This window comes from Microtus pennsylvanicus, chromosome 20 (genome assembly GCF_037038515.1).
Source record: "Microtus pennsylvanicus isolate mMicPen1 chromosome 20, mMicPen1.hap1, whole genome shotgun sequence".
Taxonomy (NCBI): Eukaryota; Metazoa; Chordata; class Mammalia; order Rodentia; family Cricetidae; genus Microtus; species Microtus pennsylvanicus.
In genome coordinates, this window is record NC_134598.1 from 33704571 (window position 1) to 33729066 (window position 24496).

The 24496-nt window shown below is 43.8% G+C and overlaps 1 protein-coding gene across 2 annotated transcripts in view; it reads left to right on the forward strand.

Annotated features, from left to right (window-relative positions):
- The first annotated feature begins 4093 nt into the window (after positions 1-4093).
- Scyl2 (SCY1 like pseudokinase 2) overlaps positions 4094-24496 on the forward strand; it is a 48130-nt gene continuing 27727 nt past the window's right edge. The window contains exons 1-4 of one of the 2 annotated variants that reach the window (XM_075954030.1): positions 4094-4375; positions 13362-13566; positions 20397-20554; positions 23432-23576. In XM_075954030.1, coding sequence (XP_075810145.1) covers positions 13390-13566; positions 20397-20554; positions 23432-23576 — 480 coding nt within the window. In that variant the 5' untranslated portion in view covers positions 4094-4375; positions 13362-13389. The remainder of the gene's footprint in view (positions 4376-13361; positions 13567-20396; positions 20555-23431; positions 23577-24496) is intronic. The other variant, XM_075954029.1, reaches the window with a different exon arrangement.

Genomic DNA, 24496 nt, shown 5'->3' on the forward strand with positions numbered 1-24496 from the left:
AGATAGATGACCCTCCCACATCACTGAGTGGTCCTCCCGACCCCACACCCTTTCCATACTCAATTCTTAGCCTTGCAGTTGTCTGCTTTAATCAGTCATAAAAACTGGTAGTGGGCGTGGTGGTGCACACCTTTAATTCCAGCAATCGGGAGGCAGAAGCAGATGGATCTCTGTGAGTTCAAGGCCAGCCTGGTCTACGGAGCGAGTTCCAGGACAGCCAAGACTGTTACACAGAGAGACCCTGTCTTGAAACAACAACAACGAAATCTACCACCAACATCACTAACACCACCATCAAAAAACAAGAAACAAAACAAAAACAAACAAAACCAAAACTGAGTGTTTTATGGTAGCTGCTGTTCTAGGTGACGAATAAGTTTAATAAAATCACAGTCTCGGAGGACAGAAAGACAATGAAAAATACATCTGCAAATGCATAATTTCAGGTGTGGATTTATGTGCCAAAATATAAAGCAGGGCAGAGGTTAGAGAAAAGAAAGCAGCTAGATGGTTAGTCAAAGAAGCTCCCACCTTCCTGAAGGGTAACATCGGGGCAGGGGTCCAAACAACCATGAAGAAGTGGCCCCTGGGTGTATTTGGAAGAAAATGGCTCTGGACGATAGAAAACCTGAGTAAGCAATCCTGTAACAGGAGCATGCATGCACCCTAGTATAAAGACTCCTACCTCGGGCTCCCCGAAATACCTCATAGTCTTATCTCTGGAGACCCTGCTTCCTGGATTCTACACCCCAGTTTCCTCTAGCTTATATCAAGTTCCCTTCCTCTCATGGTGGCATACTACAGAAAGTGAGGCAATGCGTTTCGTTACAATACTGCCACTTGTGATCGAAAGAACAGTAGGAAAAAGGAAAACGAAGGAGCCCCGCCAATAACCATGCCTTTTTAAAGCATTCATGTCGTATATATGAACAGGCAAATTCACTGACACCTCCTGCCTGTATCATTTCAATGCCTCCTAAAATGTGTTCTTGCCGTCGTCCCTTCTCTTCCATCTGCCCTCTGCACGAACACCAGAGCTGTCTTCATAAATGCCAGCTGAGCCGCGCACTGTGTGGCTCCAACTCCTCTCCAGTGTTTCTCATATGACAGCCTCACTGGGCCTTGGGTACCCACTGCCATCTTTCTGATGTCATCTTATACCATTTGTTCTGCTTTCTGATACTTGCTGTTTTCGGTACCCAGGCATCCATCACACTGAGGCCATCTGCTCTGGAAACGATTCTGTCATCCTAATCCATCCCCCCCTCCCCCCCCCCCCCCGCAGCTTGCTGGACTCTCCCCCTTCCAGGAGCTGCTCAGATTTGTTCCCTCTTGAGCTCAACCTTGGCTGCACCAGTTAAACTGTAAGTCCCTGGCTACCCCTTCCCCATTATCCGGAAATCCTCATAAATTATCTTCCTTTTTTCTATAGCATTTATCACTTCTTATCATACTGTTGAACTTGATACTGTGTCTTCATTATCTGCCTTCCTCCTTTTAAGTATAAATTCCCGGAGGGCTTGGATGGTTGCATTTTATTCATGGATACATTTACATTCTAAGTCGGAAGAACAATGCTTAGCCATGCATAATAAATGGATTGACTACATTAATCAATATACTTATAAACACCAAGATTACTTTAAGTCTGCTTTCTTCTCTTTACTGGCCATGAGGAAGCATTATTCATTCTTTAAGGCTTTGCACATTATAAGTGCTTAGTAAATTAAGTAAACGATTGGCCTTATCTGCTTAACACAAAAAGTTTAAAAATAAATGTGCCCAGGTAAAATACTGAGATACACTGGTAAGCTTGAAGGGTTACTCCAGCAGAAGCCAGAGCATTTGTTCAGCCTGCACTTGAAAATGGCGATTTGGTTTGCAAGACCTTCATAAGCGTTGCCATGGCCGTGGTGTCTCTTCACAGCAACAAAAAGCCTAACTACCACACGGCCCCAGCGATTGTGTGTTTCTTTCCATGATCAGTAGCATTACAAGGACCGAAACGCAAGTAGATGAAGAGGAGACATGAGCGAAATAGCAGATAGCTTGGATGCATTGCTCCAGGAAAAAGAAAGAGCAATGAAAAATTTGGAGGACTTTGTAGAACAGACAGTGGATCTATTCACAAAGATGGTCTTGCATCACAGATATTAAAATCTGGCATAGAGAGTTCGAGACCAGCCTGGTCTACAGAGCTAGTTCCAGGACAGGCTCCAAAGCCACAGAGAAACCCTGTCTCGAAAAACCAAAAAATAAAAAAATAAAAATAAAATCTGGCATGGAATCTGTTTCTTTGGGAAGTATAGACAAACCATACTTCCAGTTTAGCTGGTTATTTTGTTGTTAAAACACACTGGAGGTATGTTGCTTCATTTGTGTTGCCTGATGTAGTCACTACGTAGGGCCCAGAAGCAGAATCCGCACATCACACATGCTACTTTTAGCCCATACTAAGCAGTAGAGCATTTCTGGTTGTTAGGAGCTAAGTGAGGAGAAGCATGGGTGGGTGGAGGGCAGAAGACTGTTAGGACAGTGGCACGAATGTCTGTGGGAGCGTAATGATGGCTACACGTCATTTTATATTGGCTCACATCCATACGACATAGAATACCAACCACGGACTCTCGTGTGAGCTATGGACCTTAAGTGATAACGATGTTCTCTGTAGTTCACGGTTGTTAACAGATGTGACACGCTGGTACAGTATAGCGTATTGTAGCTTGAATAGGAAATGTCCCCTTCAGACTCATGTGTGAATTGCTTATTCCTCAAATCATAAAACTATATTGGGAGGTTGTTGCAATGGAGGGGGCCGCTTGTTGGTTCCCAGTCGCCCAGAACCAAAATAATCACACAGAAACTGTACTAATTAAATCGCTGCTTGGCCCATTAGCTCTAGCTTCTTATTAGCTAACTCTTACATCTTAATTTAACCCATTTCTATTAATCTGTATATCACCACGAGGTCATGGCCTACCAGCAAAGCTTCAGCACAGCTATCTCTGGGTGATGGATCCATGGTGTCCCCTGACTCTGCCCTTCTTTCTCCCAGCATTCAGTCCAGTCCTCCCCGCCTACCCAAATTCTGCCCTATCAACAGGCCACGGCCGTTTCTTTATTCATTAATGGCAACAATCATAGCACACAGAGTTGACTCCTACATCAGGAGGTACTGGGAACTTTTGAATGTTGTGCCTAGCTAGAAGCTATTTAGAGACCCTGTCTGAAAAAAAAAACAAAAACAAAAACAAAAAAAACAAGGCCAGCTTGCTGAGCAACAACCCCTAAGGCTAACCTCTAGCTTCCAGCATGCCTGGCATCAGTACAAACAGTTGTAACCACACAAACGTGTAAATGCACCTGGCACCACGCGCGCATGCACGCGATCCATCGTCAAATTCTTCTTAAGCTATTTTAGCCTGAAACACAGACAGAGCAGAGGCAGGGGAGACCGAGGCCAGAACGAGGGTGGTAGGACTACCGAGGAGCTACCTAAATGGGTAGCGGGGAGCTTGAGAGGCTGTGAGCAGGGAGGCCCAGGTATGTTTTCTGAGCAGTGCGCCTCTTCCATGAAGCAAGTAGGATAAATAGTCCTTGTTGCTCTAATTGTGGAGCAGCGGCACTGGGGTAGTCTGAGAACTTCGTAGAAATGCAGAATATCCGATCCCACTTCTCCATTAGAATCGGCATTTCAACATCGGCCCCGTTTGAGAAGCCTGGCTTTCCTAGGTTCGAAGGGCTCTTTACAAAAGAGAAAAACCTGAGTCCTAAGTACCCAGTCCCTAGACACAGGTGGCCTGGGAAATGGGAAGGGAAAGAACCAGAGCGGCAGAGTCCAACCAACCAGCCGCTTCTGTCACCCATCTCCATTATACATTTGGGTACCTGTCCTCGTTTTCTTGGAGAATCCCTTTCTATGGCTCCGGAAACTCGGTCGGCTTAGCCTGGGCCCGGGGAAAGCTCGTCCTGCCTGCAACGTCTTCTGAACCAGACTCAAAGGCAGAGCGGACGCTCAGGCTCCGCCCACGACCTTAGAGCCCCGCCCCCACCGCCCCGCTGGGGGCGGAGGAACGTCCAGCTCCGCCCCTTCCGAACCACCCGGAAGTGACGTCATGCCGGACCGGGCAGGTCTTTCGGTGCTCTTTCCCCTCCCGTGCTCTTCCTCCCCAATCCCTTCCCTCCCTTCTTCCCCCTTTACTCCTCCGTCTCGGGGTTCTGCGGCCTCGGGAGCGGCGGAGGAGATGGAGTAAGCGTTCGGTGGCGGCCAGGCGCGCGGTCTGAGCAGTCACAGCCCGGAGGCCTTCAGGGAGCCGGCGAGGGGGTGGAGGGGGGACGGGTCCCAGCACCGCCCCTCCAGGTTGCCGGCTGCGAGGTGAGTGAGTGACCGGCCGGTCGAGGGCACCGGGGGGGCCAGGGTCTGCGACCAGCAAGTGGGCGACGGCCCTCCTCGATCCTCGCGGCTGGCGACTGTTGCCTGGTGACGGGCCGGGTCGAGCGGGCCGGCTGTGGGTGGCCCGGGGAGCCGGACCCAGGTAGCGACGAGCGGTAGGGAGCGGATCTCAGAGGCCGGTGACTCCAGGCGAGGCCTTCGGGCTACGGGAGACTCGCTGCCCAGTGAGTTCCCCGAGAGTGAGCAGGGGCTCGAGTTTCCGCGGTGGAGATCGCGGTATCCTTTTGGGAAATTGGACTCCGCACCGGCACTGGTGAGACAGCCCCCCCGCGTCTTGTTTCTGAGACCTGGGGTCACCAACTAAGGCCCCTGAACTCCGGTTGCCCTTCTCGGACGGTAGTTGTCTTTCAAGACTGGACGGTTATTGTGTGTGAGGTGGGTGGGGCAGATAAGGTTTGTGAGAATAAAATCCCCTTGGGGTCTCCAGTGCGCTTGTTTGTTTAAGCTACAGAGAAAGGAGGTTTAGCTAGATGAAGCTTTCAGAAACTTCGTGGCATTCAACTGGACACATTGCTTGTGCTCCGTAATTAAGGGCACCACTGGTATCAAATCTACCTCTCTAACAGGACTGATGAGACTCCCGTGCAGCGACTTAAGTGCCTTGATTGTGAGTTCCAGCTGATCAGATCCAGAGCTTGTATGATGGCCCTTTAAAAAGCGGTATTTAAGTTTTCTAGGTAGTATGCCTCTGTTGCAAGTCAATCAGCCATTATAGACCCCGAGCCTCTCTGGTGATTGCTTCAAAGACTCCTTTCCGACTTTGAAAGCTTAACTCCCCCACCCCCTTTAATAAAGGTTGTAGGAGAAGAAGGGGGTGTGTGAAGGAAAGGAGCCTAATTGAAGATCTGGGGCTTTATTCTGTTCAGATATACCTTACATGTGAAAATTACTCATTTTGTCTGTAAGACCGAAAACAGCTGATAGAGGTGTGTTGTAATTTCACACAGTAGGACATTGTCATACAAACTCACTCTGTATTTGGAAATTATATCGTGTTGACAAAATTTATGATCTATCCTCTCAAGGAAAAAATCGGGTTTTCTTACTGTGTTTCCATCCTTTTCTATAGGAGCTGAAACTTGTCAAGTTTCTGCCATGCTTCCTTCTCCATTTCTTATGAAATCCTATTGATTTTTGCCTTTTAAATGTTTCTTGCGTCCTGATTTTCTTCATCTTCAGCATTACCTTCTTCTTCCAGCCACTGTTTTTTCTCTACAGCTTCATTAAGTCCCTTTCATCTAGAGTTGTTAACTCCCAGAGTTTCTATTCTAGGATTAATATTTTCAAAATAAAGATCCGGTCACAATAGCGTCTTCTCATTGGTTCTAGGATGAATTGAAAATTTTAGCACGCTCTGTAGAGCCCTGCTCAGTCGTCTCCTCTGTGTGCTCCTTCAGCTTCTTTCCTTCAGGGCTTTGGCATTCTTTTCCTCTCCTTGTCTCCCCCCCCCCCCCCCCCCCAGTCTGCCGCCTTCTTTCCATTCCTCCTTCCGGTACATGGTATGGGTTATACTTCCTGGAAGTGTCCATGAGAGCCTGGAAATGCTCTTCTTTCCTTTGCTTCTTGTTAATGCCTGTTTATCATACAGTTCACCTCAGACTTGTTTGATCAGGGTGAATTCTCCTCATTAAGTGTTCTCAGAACACCGCTGCAGGTTATAACTGTGTCCCTCATCTCCTGATACTGGGTAAATGTTTGTTAAGTGAGTAAATTCGTTTAGTGCTTATCAAGCGCCCTAGAAATGTACTAAGTATTCTAGATGTATCTATCATCTTTAATTCCTACAGCAATCGCTTGGAAGTCTGGGTGACTTCCCCTCCCTTTTTATAGATTAGATATTATGTTAGGTAGACTAATGTATTATAAAATAGAATCAAAGTCTGTTAAAGAGGACTGTTAGGTTGGCTTCCACAGTAGAAGCAGGTGAGGCCATCATTGGCCCTCTGCATGCTGGAGTGGCACACCTGGTAGCTGTGCAGTCCCCAAGGCCGCCTGTCTCCGTAGGCCCAGTCTGGTGTAGAGGGTTTGGCGTTTTGGTGGAGAGCCGCTTATCTTCCGTCTGTGTTGGGAGGCTGAAGAAGCTGGGTTCTGCTGTCAGCAAGGACAGCAACAGCAGTGACAGCCACAGGGTAGAGTCAGTCCCCTGCAAGGACTGAGCAGGCAGGTGAAAGTCTACTTTATCCTCAGATCTCTATCAGGGCTGCCTCTGGAAGGAGTTGCCTACTCTAGGGGGCAGTCTTCACCCCTCAGTTCATTCTTCCAAGAAAGCCCCCCCATACCCACCAGAAGTGTGTCCCTTAGCTGATCCCAGGTCCAGTCATGTTGACAAGCAGGAGTGACCGTTGCACAGATATTTGGACTGGGCTGCAGTGTCCGTGTTGTTGGGTAGCTAGCGTATGCATAAAGCGCTTGGTTCTCGGACATTGCCGTGGGGTCAAGCCCCACGTGGTCTAACTGCAGTGGCATACATTGCGGTTCACAGATTCTGTTCCTTAGAGTCAGGACGGTCCATAGGTCTGCGGTTACCAGGGCGTTTAGATGCTTCCCAGTCAGGAAGCTTTGTCTCGTGGAACTTGTGTTTCATGAGTTCATTTTCACATGTTGGGCTCTGCTGCACTTGGATTTCTCTTTCGTTCCTTCTGTTTTCTTCTCTTCCCTTCTTCTTTCCCTTCCTCCCTCCCTGTCTTCTTTACATTGCTTCCCTTCTTCCCCTTCCTTTCCTCTTTTGCTTCCATCTCCGTCCCCCCCCCACCCCCCACCCCGTCCTCTTTCTTTTAAGTTTAGGCATCATTTTTTTTTTTAAATTGTGTTTATTTGCTGTGCACTTGCGAGGGTACTTGTGCTGTGGCGTGCATGTTGAGGTCAGAGGTCAGATCTCACAACACATCCTTTTCTTCCACCGTGGGGTCCTAGGGTGGAACTCGGCTCATCAAGTTTGGCAGTAAGTACTTTTACTTGTTTTGCCATCTTAGCCTCCCTAGGTTTTTAAGTTGGGACTAATATAGACCAGACTGGCCCTGAGCTTAACACCTATGTAGCTGAGGAGGGTCCTGAACTCCTGATTCTGCCACTGGGCATGATGGGTTTCTCATCTCTTCTTCTGTCCCCTTTCCTTCCGTTCTTCTATCTGCTCCTCCCCTTTCCCCTTCTTTCTTATATTTCCTGATACTTTGTAAATATAAGTATTTTAATTGTCAAATGTATTTGAGGTAACATTTTTATTATAATACCTTGAACAAAATACAAGCTAATAGTTTTTAATATTTGTGAACAATAAGCGTCTTTAATTATTTGAGATTTAAGAGTTAATTGAGCATAAATGTAATTTTACATATTGCATTTTTGTTTGTATCTAGTGTTCATGATCAATTAATTACCCATGTAACGTGCTACTTACTTTTGCCAGCTGTTGTACAATCTAGTATTACGGCAGATTCACCTGTTGGTTCCTTTGATCGCCAGATGAATGCTGAGCCAGATGGCAGAGTGAAATGGTCGTGAAGCAAGACTGAAGTTGCCTTCACGTGTGTTCACTGCCTTTCTTTAAGCGGGGAGGTGCCTGAGGTTACAGCTCTTATGGCCGCTGCTGGTAGAGGTGGTGTTGCAGCTCTTGACTAGGACAGCTGTGGTTTAAAAGGCAGACAAGCTAGAAAAGAGGACAGTACGGATCCAAACTGAGTTCTTCCTCTCCTGAAAACAGCCGCTACACACGTCGTGGCCTACTAAATGGTTTCCTCCACATGTGGATTTGAAACTGGCGGTGAAGGTGAAGAGTGGGAGCCCCAGCTTTGTCCTGTTCCTTTGTGAAGTCGCTAAGCTCCTGTGCTCTAAGGAGAACTTGTTTATCTTCGCTTTGATCTCCTTCCTCGCTGTTGTTTCCTTAATTGAACAATTTGAAATGTGAAGTGTAACGAAATCGCATAACATAGGTATTTCATAATTACAAAACACATTTCTCTGTAGCTAGTCGTCTGTGTCTCTGTCTACATGTGCTTTCCTAGGTGTTCTTAGCTTTCGTTTTCGAGATTGTTTATCGTCTCTGGATGTTGGTGAAGTTCTCTTCAGTCTTCCATGCTCCCAGCCTCCACCCGAGTCTGGCTTCCACTCTGTTCCACGAACTGATTAGTCATCTACTCGATTCCAGGAAGCCTCCTGTGACTTCTTCAGCCCGGTGCACGCTCATCGCTCTGGGTAATCTGGATTGCTGGTGTCGTCTGCCATATTTTCTTCCTGCCGTTGTCTGAATGGCTTTGTTTCGCTCCTACATCCTCCCCTTTTCGAGTCCTGGCCGTGCGCCTTAAACACGAGCATCTTCAGCACTGCTCTTCGTTCCTAGTACTGTGCTCTTGTAACACTGTATCACTTTATCCGAAGAATAAATCCTTTCTAGTTTGTTTTCCGTTATTTCCCTTCCCTCGGTTACTTACAGTGATGTCAGGCACATCAGGGGTTTTCCGTAATAGCAAACTGATTAGTGTCCATGTCTCCCACCTGTGTAATTAGTGCTGCTTCTCTTTGGATGCTCAATAGGTATCTCAGATTTGAACATCAATTCTGAAACTCTTTTGTTTTCATCCTAAATATTTTTTTTATCATTTTCAGTGTATATTATAATCTTTTCTGTATCATGGCACACAGTAATCCCTTCTTTAATATTCTATTCCTTTTTCCTGTTTCCACCTAAACATTTTTGAGCTCATCTTTTTTTTAGGTTTTTAGATTTATTTTTATTTTATGTATTCTAGTATTTTCCTGCATGTGTGTATAGGCATCATGTGTCTGTCCATGAGGGAGAGGGGAGGGTGGTAAAATCTGGAATTATAGATGACTATGAGCTACCATGTGGGTACCAGGAACCAAAGTTGGGTTCTCTGCAACAGCAACAGGTGCTCTTTTTTTTTTTTTTATTTGAAATGAAATGTGAACATTTAGTGGGATGCTCAGAAATGAACGACATTATTATCACTCTCCTCATGTGATAGAGAATACATTTGACCCATGTTGTGGGAGGAAAAGGATAAGGGCCCCAAAGTGGGTGTCAAACAGCTCCAGAGGAAATCCCATTCAAGCAAGGGCAGGGTGTTCCTGACAGCATTGTCTCTGCTCTAAGTTCCAGCCCGGGAATCCTTTACCCCAGCACGAGTTGACTATTTTGTCTTGTCACTCTTCAGGACCCTTCACAGAAGGCCCTCCGCTAAAGCTGCAGATCAGTCCACTCGGCTGTGGGCCTGTGTAATGATGGGCGGAGCATGCAGTGTGGAGCTGCTCTGGCAGGGCCACAAGAGTGCATGGGTTGACTTTGAATAGGATTTTGTATCCTTATACCTTATCAAGTCAGCAGAGAGCAGCTTGGCACAGCAAATCAGTTTTTTCGTCATGCCAATAGCAACATTTTCTGACTTCTTACAAAATGCAGCATTACATTAGGGAGAATGGGTCTATTTCCACTTAGATTTCTCAAATCTTTGATAGCAGAAAGTAGGTTATATTTGCATAAATATAACTAACAGAGCGAGCAGAATGCGGGCAAATGCTGCTTTACTCCAGTGGTCTTCAAGTATTTTGCTTATCCATTAAATTTTGTATGTTTTTAGGTTGATGGCATCTGAAGAGTCTAAGAGCTGAAATAGTGGAAAGACTTAATTTCTAGATTTCTATGCTTTATTTAATCCAAACCAAGGATTTATGTAAATATTATCACAGAGATGTGCAGGACCTATACATAGTTTTTCTTGTGTGGAAGCAGAGATTGAACTCAAGGCCTTGAACATAGGTACACTGGCTGCCAGCAAGCTTCATGCTCAGTCATGTGTTACACAGTTAACAGCGTGATGTTTCTCTTTATCTGGTCTGTTACTGAGCTAGATCTCTCTCTCTCTCTCTCTCTCTCTCTCTCTCTCTCTCTCTCTCTCTCTCTCTCTCTGTGTGTGTGTGTGTGTGTGTGTGTGTGTGTGTGACTAGGATAGAATAATCTAGGGCCTTCCACATGTTATATAAGCTTTTTGCTTTGGGGCTGTATCTGTAACCCTCTTACGTTTTAATTTGAAGTAGGTTCCCACTAAGTTCACCAGGCTAGCCTTGATCGTGTGCTCCTCTCCCATAGCCTTCTGGGTAGCTGAGCTTACAGCCTGTGCCTCAAGGCCAGGCTTAAGAACTCTTTATGTCTCCAACAGAATTGGTGGTGTTTTCTTTTACTTCTGTTTTGCTGCATCTGTTTCAAAGGTGGCTTGTTGGGTATCTAGAAACAGTGAATTGATTGCTTTGTTATAAATAGATGATTAATTGGTTGCTTTGTTATTATAAAGTGTCCTATTTGTTTTTCAATCTGTTGTGCCTGTATTAGTATATGCTGTTTTGTTAAATTTTCACACACCTTTGTATCTTTACTGTATTTTTCTCTAAGCAGCTTACAGTTGAAACTTCCTTTTTAAGTAGTTTGATATTGCTACCTCTTCATTACAATTTAACATTTATTTTTCCTTGATGTCTTTATTTCACTTTGATTTTTGAAAAATCAAAAATCAATTTTTCTCCTAACCTACGTAGTTTGTGGCTAACTATTACTTTTTTTCTTTTAAATAAGATTTATTTTGTTTTATGTGAGTGTTTTGCCTGAATGTGTGTATGTACACCATAAGCCTGACTGGTGGCCACAGATTCAGAAGAGATTGTTGGGTCTCCTGGAACTGGAGTTAAGGATGGTTGTGAGCCACCAGGTGGGTGCTGGATACTGACCCAGGTCCTCTGGAGGAGCTGCAGCCCTCCGAGCCATCTCTCTAGCCCCAGAAGACTATGTCAACACTTGACAGGCCTCATCCTGTTATTCCCGTAAATCCAGGGTACGTGGTGTGCCCTCTGAGACATGTGCTGTCTCTGTTCTGTCTGTGAGTGACTCCTTTAAGACTTACTCCCTGGTTTTGAGTTACTCAGTGTGATAGTTTTAGGGATGTTTTTTCTTTGTGTTTGTCCTTTTCTGTGGTTTATGGAATTCCTTGGGACTTTGTATAGTTTGATGAGATTTGAAAAAGAGCTACATATTATTTTTTGAAATATTTTTCCATCTCTAAATTTGGATATCACAGGTCCATGCTGTCTGGAAATTAAGAGGGCAGATTCATTCTTTGTTCTTTCTTCCATTATCATCAGCTGATAGAGTAATAGTGATATACAGAATAAAATACATAGGGTTAGAAAGGAAACTGAATTTGAAGCAGTTTTTAAAAAGCTTTAAAACTATGCTGAGGACTCTCTCAATGCTTAAATGAACAGAATCTAATGTGGGGCCTCAGGAAGCCTCCAATTGTCTCTAAATTCCTTTTCCTTTACCTTTTTCTTTTCTTTTCTTTTTTTTTTTTTGGTTTTTTTTTGGTTTTTTCGAGACAGGGTTTCTCTGTGGCTTTGGAACCCGTCCTGGAACTAGCTCTTGTAGACCAGGCTGGCCTCGAACTCACAGAGATCCGCCTGCCTCTGCCTCCCGAGTGCTGGGATTAAAGGCGTGCGCCACCACCGCCCGTCTTCCTTTACCTTTTTCTTTTTCTCTTAAGGACAGGGTCTCTGTGTAGCTCTGGCTGCCCTCAAGCTCTCAATGTAGACCAGGCTGGCTCAGACTCATAGAGGTCCACCTTCCTCTGCCTCTCAAGTTCTGGGAATAAAGGCATTCACCATCATGTCTGGGTTTCTCTGAATTCTTTCTCTGACTTTAGGTTAGAAACCTCTATTCTGAAATGTCTAGGCCCCATGGATTCTGAACAATTTTCCTCTAACTATAGACACAGGGGTGCTCCAGTCTGAAGAGAATTACCATAGACAGCAGATACCATCTTTAAATGAGAAGAGTTAAACGTAACAGTTGCTAATCATTAGCAAAAAGTTACTGATGATTGTTTACTAAACAATTACTAATAAATGATCATCAAAAACACCAAATTATATCAAATCCTCATCAATTTTTAAGCACATTTTATGAGCTCATGCTATCTGTTTGTGTGTGTGGCTTGCAAGAAAGAGGGAGGAGGTGTGAGGGTTACGGAGAAGAGCGAGAAGGCCAGCCATGGCCTGTGCCTGTGGTGGTCAGAGGAGCCTCAGTTGCTTGTTCTAGTCTCTGTTCACAGTGTGCCAAGTTAGCTGGGTATCCTCCTGTCTGTGTCTCTCCGGTAGGGGTGCTGGAAGTAGGGGTGCCTGCTCTGGTGTAGCAGTCCTGCATATGAGTTCTTGGTTTACCCACTCACCCATCTCCCTAGGTTTTGTACGTTTCTTTTCTGTTTTAATTTTCCCCACTGCTTTCAACGTTTTGCTGTTCCTGCTCCTCATCATTGCTCTCCTCTTCCTCTTCCGAGACGTCTCTCTGGAGGCCACAATGGCTTCCACTTTCAGTGGCGCTCCTACCCTAGCCTTCCAAGAACGTGATTTATACGTATGAGCCGCAGACACGGATGGTTTTTGTTTGTTTTGTAAGATGATTTCAAACTAATGCTGCTGCTCAAGTTGATTTTTAAACTCGTAGACTAAAGGGTCCTCCTGACTCAGTGTCAGGGGTAACTGGGACTATGGCTACCCATCACTGTAACAAGCACTGTGCTTCTTTTAGAAAATGTTCTCAGGTCATTTCAGGTGCAGTAGTGACATTAACTTCAGTAGTGCTGTGTGTGTGTGAATATAAACGTTAGGGTTTGTTGCTGAATAAGACATTGTGTCCTTTAAGCTTTTTATTTTGTTTTTACTATGATGAGTGAGTTCGGGACTAAAATTTCTACTCATGGTTACATTTTTCTGAAGATAAAAAAAAATCAACTTTGATATGGTGTTATTTTAGTCTTTTGGGGGAGGGGTACATTTTTAAAACAATATGAATGCGTGCCCAAGTCAAGTAAAAAGCATTCAGTTTTTCCATATCCTTTTGTGCTTCTAGGTAACTTGAACCACCAAGTACTGCAGCCATGGAGTCCATGCTGAATAAACTGAAGAGCACGGTTACAAAAGTAACAGCTGATGTCACAAGTGCTGTCATGGGGAACCCTGTCACTAGGGAATTTGATGTTGGTCGGCACATTGCCAGTGGCGGCAATGGGCTGGCATGGAAGATTTTTCACGGCACTAAGAAGTCAACAAAGCAGGTTAGTCACTAATGTGACCTGGGAAGTAATCATGCCAGATCCTACAGAGTGAATTCGCTTTTCTAGTAAGAAGGCCCAAAAGTTCTTAAGTGGATTTCCCTGAGACACAGTTAGCTCAGGCTGTCCTCATACTCCAACTGTGTGGTTTTGGTTGCCCTTGAACTCGAGTGTTCTGTCTCTGCTCACCACGTGGGGACTAGAAGAGCTAGTGCCAGTGTTTTTGAAGAAATTCTTTGTGTGTGGGTTTGGCATGTCTAGTTTTGGGTGAGTGTGTGTATGGAAGCTGAAGGTCCACATTGGGATGTCTACCTCAGTCATTCTCCTCAAACCCGGTGCTCACAGATTGTCTGGACTGGCTGCCCAGTGATCTCAGGTCACCAATCCACTTATCTCCTCCTGGCGGGCACATGTTTCTGTGGGTGTTGGGACTGTAGACATAGATCCTCATATTTGCACAGCAAGCACTGTGCAAACCTGGAGCCATTTTTCCAGCCCTTTAATAGACACTGTAGGTCTCGCTTTGTTTATGACATGAAAGCAAATGCTTTTAATACCCACTGTGTCTCCTGGCTGCAGAGTCATCGTTTGACATATCATCTTGCAATTTGCTCTTTTAGCCTATAGAATTATAAAAAATAGGTTTCTCTGATTTTTATTTATTTTGTTTATTCAAATTTATTTATTTTGGTGTATTATTAAACCTGATAGCTTTTATCACCACCAGAGAGGTACAGTTGTGGGATATAGTAAGTTGTATATTTTGGTATATTTATTTTATTGTTTTTAAACTTTTCCAAATTAACTATTTTTAGTGGAGTTGAATGAGTTACATTGAAAAAATTGGCTTAAGAAATGTAAAGGCTGATTAATTAATTAACTAATTGATTAAGTGTACTTGGGGAGAGGGGGCTGTGCACATGAATGCATAGACCTTTAGAGGCCACAGGCAACAGATCCTCTGGAGCTGGAGTTACAAGTGCTTGTGAGCCACCTTGTGTGGGTGCTGGAACCGAATTAGGGTCCTCTGGAAGAGCAAGCAAATGTGCTGTCAAACACTGAGCCGTCTCTCCAGCTTGTGTTAAAAATTTGAAATTTTTTTCCCCACATGTACAGTTGTGTGTCTCTGGTGGAGGACGGCCTGGAGTGGATGGCTCTTTCCTTCTGCCTTGTGGGCCCTGGGGTTGGCGAGTGCCTTCACCCACATCTCACTAGCCGGTTAGTGTTGCAGTTTGTTAGCAGTTTCTGTTGGAATTGTCAAGGTTAGAAATATCCAGGTTTAGCCAGCAGTGGTGGCGCATGCCTTTAATCCCGGAACTCAAGAGGCAGAGGCAGGCGGATGTCTGAATGTGAGGCCAGCCTGGTCTACTGAGCAAGTTCCAGGTCAACCAGGGCTAGACAGAGAAACCCTGCTTTGAAAAACAAAAGAAAAATCCAGGTTTAAAATTCTGTAGAAATATGATTTTCCTGTTTTTATTGCCATTTGGTTGGAAATCTATTGAGATCCAAAGTTGATCTTTGTCTTAAATGGTGGTTGATTTAAATTATCAGTTTTGAACCTTGTCTTCTCTTTCAACTAGGTCTATCTAAAGAGTGAGTGGTTACTAATGTGGACTAGGGGGAAATGGTTGATGCCGCTGTGAATGGATAGCCTGCTGTTGCATTAGTAGAGATTGCGTCTGTTGTCATTTTCAGCCATACATTGCTGAATGACTAAGAAATACTGACTTGTTCATTGTAGGAATATCGCAGTGTGTTATTAATAAACTGTGAGAACTTTGATACTGTTAGTCAGTATAATTTGGGGGCATGGTCATGTGCTTGATGACTAACACGTTGTTCCGCACTGACTATGAATAGGTGAAATTCCACGCCACACTTACAGAACGCATTCTTGTTAAAGCCCTGGAGGTAAATTGGTGTCTTTATGCTTGACCAGAGAGTTTTAGTGGCTGGCGCTGATGTCAGAGGTCCACATGTTAAAATACTGTGGTAGGTAAGGTAGAAGTTTATACTGTTGCTCATAGAGCAGGAGAGTCAGGCACAAATGCTGGCCACAGCCTGTTGTCAGCTGTTGACTGAAAGTGTGAGCTGGCTTCTCTCCTTAAGTGTATTGCTGTGGGGAGTGGGAAGTAGCTGGATAAACCTGGGGTGCTTGTGGGCAAAGTTTTTGTTCTAAAAAAAAAATAGTTAATGTTTTTCATATACTATGTTTTGATTGTATCCCCCTCAACCCAGATCCTTCTACCCGCCCAACTTATGTTCTCTGTCTTAAATAACAACAGCAACAAACTCCACGAAAATCAGAACAGAACAAGCAAAAGACCAATAAAGCAAACAAAAATTAAAACAAAGACGCAGTTTGAATTCTTTTCTTTGGTTCTTGTGACCCCATGGTCATCACCCTGTAGTGCTTCTCCCTCAGCCTTCTGAGTGCTGGGATTATTGGTGTATGCTGTCATGTGGGGCTTCCAGCTGGATTGTTCTTGGATGTTGACTTAGTTGGAGTTTCTATTGCTGTGACGAGACCATGATCATGACAACTCCTATAAAGGAAAGCATTTAATTGGGGTGGCTCACTTATAGTTCAGAGATTCAGTCCATTATTGTCATGGCAGGAAACAATGCAACATGTAGGCAGACATGGTCTTAGAGAAGGAGCTGAGAGTTCTTACAACCTGATCCAAAGGCAACAGGAAGTGAACTGAGACACTTGGTGTGGCTTGAGCACGTATGATACCTTAAAAGTCTGTGTCCACAGTGACACACTTCTTCCAACAAGATCACACTCACTCCAAAGAGGCCACACCTCCTAATAGTGACACTCCTTTTGGGGACCATTTTCTTTCAAACCACCACCGGTGTGCCTCTCATTTCTGTGGAACCCTACAGTACTCTGTATGTTCTGCTCCGGCTTTTTCAGGTTGGATCCGCATAGACTTTCACCAGCTTTTAGCTCCTCTACATCCCTACCAATCTTGTCACAGTTATCCTTCGCAGTTTCAGATATTTGGGTGGAGTATCTAAGTTTTGAAAATTCAGTGAAGTATTTCTTTCTTCCCTCCTAAACTTTGAGGCATAGAGTTTATCTCCTTGAGACTCTGCGTAGTTCCATAACTGAGTCTCTAGAGTTTCATGTTTAGCGTTAAAATGACTGTCTGGACATGGGTATTCTTGTCAAACATGTAACATACTCTAAAGAGAATATTTGAATATTTGAGAGGTTTTCTGAAACAGCTACTTTTTTTTATTTCATTGGCTTTCTGATTTTTGAACTATACTTTTTAAAAAAAACCGATAATTAAGAATGAGAGTTTTTGGACCAAATTGTATAAATGAGAAAAGTTTACCATACGCATACATCCTTTAAAATTGGTGTACTATTGCTTCATGTGTTAGGGTTGTTATAACTTTAAAATTGGTGTACTATTGCTTCATGTGTTAGGGTTGTTATAACTTTAAAACTGGTGTACTATTGCTTTATGTGTTAGGGTTGTTATAACTTTCAAGGCTCCCAATTTAAAACATGAGACAGTTTTTGTTTTATTTATATATCTAACTTCTACTTAACATTTTAAAAATTATATTTAGAGAGAGAGAGAGAGAGACAGAGACTCTGTGTGTGTGTGTGTGTGTGTGTGTGTGTGTGTGTGTGTGTGTGTGTGTGTGTGTGTGTGTGTGTGTAAAATCAGGGAAGCTTGAGGGAATGGCTTTCTCTTTTTACCATGTGGGACTTAGGTTTTCAGTCTTGACAGCACATGCCTTATCCACTGAGACATCTCTCACTCCACCTCTGCATACTTTCAAGGAGGCAGAGGCAGGTGGATCTCCATGAGTTCAAGGCTAGCCTGGTCAACAGCAAGTTCCAGGATAGCCAGGATTGTTATAGAGAAAGCCTGTTTTGAAAACTCTGGGTGAGTGGGGAAATTATTTGAGTTTGAGCAAACATCTCTGCTTGCTCTGAGACAGTTGCACACTTTACTATATAATTTAGATTTATTTCTTGAACTATTTTGTTTTTGGCAGATTTCATCTTTACAGTAAGCAACTAACTTTAAAATTATAAATCAGGTTCTCCTGCCTCAACTTCTGGGATGCTAGTATTATAGTATGTTATTACACTTGGTCATTTTTTAAATAATTTTTATAGTCTTTTTTATTTAAAGTTAGGTTAGTAAGAAAATAGTATTTTAAAAAGATGTTTTTAGTCTATGAGAATTTCATACAATGCATTTTGGATATATTTATTCCCTCAATTCCTCTCATAGCGATCCCCTCCCCCCTCCCATTTCTTCCCTCCCAACTTTGAGATTCTTTTTATTTCTCCATTCAGTCCAGTTTCCCAGCTGGTCTGGGCATGAGGTCTGCTCTGGGAAGAGGCTGACCTCCCAGGAGTCACACTTAAAGGAAACTGACCCCCCTGCCTGCAGCTTTCAGTGCCAGTGGCTCCTCAGCTAGTGCAGGGTTTGATGCCCACTTCCTGCTCCTTCCCTGTGATTTTGTCTGCCTGGTGTTTGCATAGGTCTTGTGCACGTTGTCACAATGGGTCTGAGTTCACATGTGTGATGTCCTGCTGTGTCTGGAGAACACTTTCCTTGGTGTTATAGCTACTATTGACTGTTACAGCCTTTCCACTGTAATGGCTGTTCTTAGTTGTCCACTTGCCTATAGCTGGAATGAACTGTAATCCAAAATGAAGGGCACACCTGTGGTCCAGATCTCAAGGCCGGAAGTCAACTTCCTTTGATTCAGATCTTGAGGGGGAGGGCACACCTTTAACCTGGGCTGCACTTTCTGCTGGAAGCCTGTATTAGGGCAGTGGAAGAAGGAAGTTTAGGAACATTTTAGGTTTCAGATCTTCAAGTTAGGGTTGCTCAATATGACAGAAAATAATAAAAATATGAGCTGAAGATGACATTGATATACTCTAAGCATTTAAAAGTGCAGAGTTTTAATGTCTTGAAGTGGTGAACAATACAATTTTGTTGTCATTAGCTGACTCAGAGGGAAAGTTTTAAAGATAGTTGATAACTCTTGCAGTCTAGGGAGGAGGAATCTGTCATCTTTTACCTAGAGCAGTGCATCCAGGATCCTCAGATAGAGTTGTTCTCTTTCCTCATGAACTGTGAAAAGCGTTCCTCTTTAAGAGCAGTGAAATGGCAAGAGTGCCAAAGCCATCCCATGTGATCATTTTTAAAAGCTACTGCGAAAAACACATTCAAATTAGATGCGTTTACAGAAGGTGTCGTAGAAGCACTTACTAAAATAAATGCAAGTGAACAGTGAGGTAGGAACCTGGACTTCAGGGTCACTTGTTTTTAGATTTAATTAGTAGCATATGAGACTTTTCCCTTCTGCTTGTGCTATACTTCTTAATAGTCCAAGAGGTAAGATGTGTATAGATAGTGTGAGCATCCCTCACCTAAAATCTACACTCAACATGCTCCACCTCTAACAGTTTGAGTGACATGATGTGTTAAGTAGAAAATTCTACACCTGATTTCATGTAGCAGGTTGCATTCAAAATACAAGCCTTTAAATACAGTTTAAAGAATTATCTTCAGGCTGTGTGTGAAGTGCACGTGAAACAGGATCCTGTCCGCGAGAGAGTTCATGCATCTGTAAACGTGTCTGTCAGGAACAACCCTGGTCCCAAACAATGGTCTTTGGTTAAGGGTTATGCAGCCTGTACATAAAGGTAAAGCTGTCACTCAACTTCATTGACGCCTACCACAAGGGTATCCATCGGAAATTCTCCTTGTTTGTCCTGTGCTGTTTCTGAGCAGACAGGATGGTGTATTTGCTCTGGAGCCAACGACCAGATGCTGAGTTTTGACTCTTCGTCTTTGTTGTGTTCTTGCACAACATTCATTCTCCAGTGTCATTGTTTTTAATGGGGTGACTATGAAATAATGTCCGATGTGAAGAATTGGATACTCCCCAAGAAGGATTTAGCCCAGTACTTGGCACATGGCTGCAAACGTTGCCTGTTTCTGTAATTGATCAGCTGACGTGAGAAACCCTTTATTTGTTCAGCCTTTATAGACTGCCTGCAACTGTAGCTAGAGGGCTTGTTGCCTAAGTTTACTCCTTGCCTGACTTCCTTTTGTAGCGCTGTGGTTTGAAAACAACAAGAACCGGGGTTTGGGTTCAAGGTCGGTGTAAGAAATGGCAAAAGTGCTCTTCCAGTTTGGACGTGGATGCTTCAAGAAATTGGATTCTTTAAAAAAAAATTTTTAAAGTTCTATTTGCTTAAGGGAGGGATGACAGACAGTGAGTGTGGGCACACTTGTCCTGGCACACAGTGCAGGTCAGAGGGCATGTTGTGACAGCTCTGTTCTTCCACCCTTGGAAGATCCGGGTGTCCTTAACCACAGAGCATCTTACTGGCCCTGGAAATCAGACCCTTAACCACTGGTAGTTACATTTTTGGGTGTTAAATGTCTCTGACATTGGAGTGGCATTAGATTTCTATTGTAACATTTTACACAGTCCTAATGAATTAATGTCCCCTACTGAACTGACAAGATAAGGCGTATCTGTATTTTTCACAGATGCTATTGATCATGAACGTGCAGATCATTGATCAGGTGTATAGCATTGATCAGATGGGTATTAGCAGAAAATGGGTACTTAGAGTAGAAAAGAAACAAAGTGTAGGTGTTGGCGTTAAGTCAGTGGTATGCCAAGATGCCCAGAATTGAATGTCTATAGTGTGTCAGGAATTGTGGGGCATTAATTATTTGTTTATAGACTGTTAGGGCACGTAGATATGATTTTACTGCTTTTATAGATTTCCTAATAAAATTGGCTACTTAATTTTTTTTAATTAGGAAGTGGCTGTTTTTGTTTTTGATAAAAAGCTGATTGACAAATATCAAAAATTTGAAAAGGATCAAATCATCGATTCTTTAAAACGAGGAGTCCAGCAGCTCACCCGGCTACGCCACCCTCGACTACTTACTGTCCAGCATCCCTTAGAAGAGTCAAGGTAAATTTTGAAAATTCCTACAGGATATGTCCTCGATAAATAGTTAACAATAACTGTTTGTTCTATTTCAAATATTATCAACAAAATTTCTTGAAATGTGTTGAGATCTTATCGATCATTTATTACCCTGAAGCTGATATTATTATGCACACATGTGTCTATTTATTTTCATATGTATGTGTGTTTGCCTGTGAGTTTGTGTGCGTGCAGCCAGAAGCCAGAGGTGGTGTCATCCTGGAAGTGGAGTTCATGGTGGCTGTGTGTCACCGTGTGGGGTTGGGAACAGAGCCTGGTCCTCCGTGGGCGCAGCCAGTAAGCTCCGTGCAGCCTCTGCGTGTGTCTGACGAGGTGTCGGCACCTTTCACGTTGTCACGGCTCTCTAAGTGCCTGCAGCAGTCACTGCCTGAAAGGAGATGGCCTTGCCATTGGGCTAGAATTTCCCGTCTCCTTCTCGTTAATTCTTTGGTGACCACTTTTCCGTCTGTGTGAAGTGCTGTTCTAGACGTTGTGCCCAGTGTGTCCGTCTGTGGCCCTCAGTTGATTTAGCATCCATTTTACTTAAGCTAAGCTTGGGAAATATTGCTGAGATAATCAGAAAGAAGATATAGGCATCTTGACTGGACCAATCTTTTAGATACCCTAGCTTTGCAATTTTTCTACATTATTCATAATCAGTTATTCAAATTTGTTTCTCCTCCTCCTTGGCCCATTGTTCCGTCTAAATTTAGGTCTGAAATTGTCAACTCCTTGTGGTCTGCCCTTGAGGATGTGAAGGATAAGGCAGGACCAGGCCCGTGGAGGGCACCAAGCTTCCTTGCTCCCTTCAGCTGGGGCAGTTTTGCTGTTGTTGGCTTTATATGTGATGTTTCTGAAGGTTCCTCGTAGGAAATCCTCAGGAACTCTCTCTCCCCAAACAGCGGCACAAACATTTACCGTGTGTACGACTGTGCTAGATGCTCTGCGTCCCTACTGCATGTGAGCTTCGTCATTGTGCAGAGCAGAGGGCTGGAAAACTGTTTCAATCTGGCGTGGATGCAGACCTGGGAGTTTTAGCGGCTTGGTTCCGAGCTTGTGCGCGCTCTGTGTACTGTACTATGTGGTGCCTACCAAGAAGCATGCTCACATCTCTTATTATAGAAATGTAACTTTGTTAGATGAATTTCATCAGTTTGTCTTATCTCATAATACGTTTGAAGTTTCTCGAGCCAAGAGGGGCAGTATGCTTTGCTGTCCTCCTCCCCATAGCTGCTCATAGGTGATTTAGACATTCTAGAGTTAGGAGCTTAACTTGGGTATATGTGATGTTTGTATGTGGGCACACGTGTTATGGTGCAGGTGTATACGTGCCTGCGTGTGTGTGTGTGTGCATTCATGCATGTGTGTGTGTGTGCATTCATGCATGTGTGTGCATTCATGCATGTGTGTGTGTGTGCATTCATGCATGTGTGTGTGTCTGCATTCATGCATGTGTGTGTGGGTCAGAGGGCAATTTTGTGAAATCAGTTCTCTCCTCCCAACATCATGTGAGTTCTAGGAATTGAACTTGGGTCAAAGTGAAATCAGGGACTTGCATGACAAGTTCCACCTGTTGAGCCATCTTGCTGGCCTCAAAGTTAGGAATTTGTCTTCAGGAAGAGACACAATTCAGAGATTACTTATTAAAAATTTCAGTAAGCATTGATGATAGGAGGAGGGACACTTTAAGGTCTAGAAAAATAACTTCCTTTTAAATCTAGTATTAAGAGTAAGATGATGGGTTTCGAGTCCACATTTCTTAGGTTCGGGGCAGAAGGAGGTAAGCAGTACCTTGCAGACATGTGAGACAAGAGTGCATAGCTGCTGATAAGTAGCTGGCGTCTGGGGACGGAGGCCGGATTCAGCCTTGGCACTTCGCAGGTTCTCATTGCTAAGCCCATAGACAAAGACCTAAAATGCTGGGCCTGGGGATCATGACGATGGCAGTGCTGCATTTGTTGAGTGTGCGCACCAGACAGTGGTGCTCTGCTTGTGATTTGCATGATTCTCTCATTTGGTTCTTACCAGCACCTTCCAGGGGCATCTCAGCACTGTGTTCCAAAGTGATGGACAAAGTGAGACTCAGTGTGCAGGAAATAGGAAAGCCAGGGCTTAGGGCAAGATCTCAACTGTCTTCCAAGCTTGAGGCGATTGTTGTCATGAGCATAGACTGTTGGTATCCATGATAACATTGTCTGACATGGACACATACAGTCGTTGGTATCCATGGTAACATTATCTGACATGGCCATATAGACTGTTGGTATCTGTGGTAACATTGTCTTACATGGGAACAGACTGTTGGTATCCATGGAAACACTGTGTGAACATTAAATCTTATAAATCAAGAAAACAGTAATTAAAACTTAAAAACTGTTAAATCCTTTCAAAATGATGTGCAGAATAGATAAAACGAAGCTGTTTGGTTGAAGACAGACTGGTACCTGTCTCCCCAGTTTGCTCCCGTGGCATATGTGAGGAAGCTGCAGTTTTTTTCTGAGCTTTTCTGAAAATTACAGCCTTATAAATAAGTGTAGAATAGGTTTCACGATACAGTTTTTGAGTCTTTTTTTTTTTGGTTTTCAGTCAATCATTTACAAACAAAATTGAGATATTTATCTCCTCTGACTTTTGAATGTAAAGTAGACTGTACACAGACTGTAAACAGTGCTTGGTTTAAAAGATGAACAGTGTGTCCAGTGTGATTTGTGTGTAGACGTGACTTGATTGGCCGAGGGTGTCGTAATCATGCTGGCTTATAAACCATAATATCTTACTGATATAGATTATCTACTATTTCATATGTATTTAATTTTTATAATGTGTAAAAATGTTAGTAACTCCTCTTCTTTTTTGAAACAGGGATTGCTTGGCATTTTGTACAGAACCAGTTTTTGCCAGTTTAGCCAATGTTCTTGGTAACTGGGAAAATCTACCGTCTTCAATATCTCCAGACATTAAGGATTATAAACTTTATGATGTAGAAACGAAGTATGGTTTGCTTCAGGTATGCAGCTTTATGTATTTAGTAATGTGCTTTGATCCTGTTCTTCCAGGACTCTCCTGTCTCTCTGCTGCTGATCCTCCTGCAGAAGCCCAGAGGAGGGCATCAGATCCCCTGGAGCCAGAGTTACAGATGGTTGAGAGCCGCCATGTGGGTGCTGAGAATTGAATCCAGGGCCTCCATTGCTCTTAACTGCTGAGTCATCTTTTTAACTAGTCTGTCTTCTGCTTTAAAGTAGTTCTTTAGTGACCCAGTGAGTTTAATTAGAGTCACTTACAGAAGCCGGGGACCTTAGCAATGGCCACGTCAATGAAGAAAATGTCTCTCCCACTCTCGGCAGTCATTAAACTGCCTGTAACCGGCAGGGGAGATGGGGAAGTCCCTGTTCACCCTACGGTGAATGCGGACAGGTCCAGTCTTGTGCAGGTAATCTTAGCGGCTGTGAGTCTCTGCAGACAACACTGTCAACTGTAGAGAACCTTCCGACTGAAGGAGACAGATGTATTCAGCAGTGGACACAAAGTACTTTAGAAGGCAGTTTGACAGGTCCTTCATGTCTGTTTAACAAAACAACGTTGTCCTCCCTACTAGGGACTACAGCCTCACCAGCCATAGGCTTTTGAGCAGATTTACAGCATTGTGAGTGAGTTTCTCCCTATGGAGCCGGCTTCATTCTGGTCAGAAAGCGGTAGGTCACCCCATAGCAGACTTGTCCCTGCTGCACCAGTGCACATTGACCCTCCAGGGTGTGGTCCACAGCCGAGGCCACTAATACTCATTTCCCCAGCGCCTTGCATGGCATTTTTGGGAACGTTGGTGCACAGCCAGCAGGTCGATGCGTCCAGTGTGGTACCAGCTTTGATTTCTCTATGTCTAGAGGTCAAATGTGTGTTACCTTCTGCAGTAAAGTCTTACCACCTACT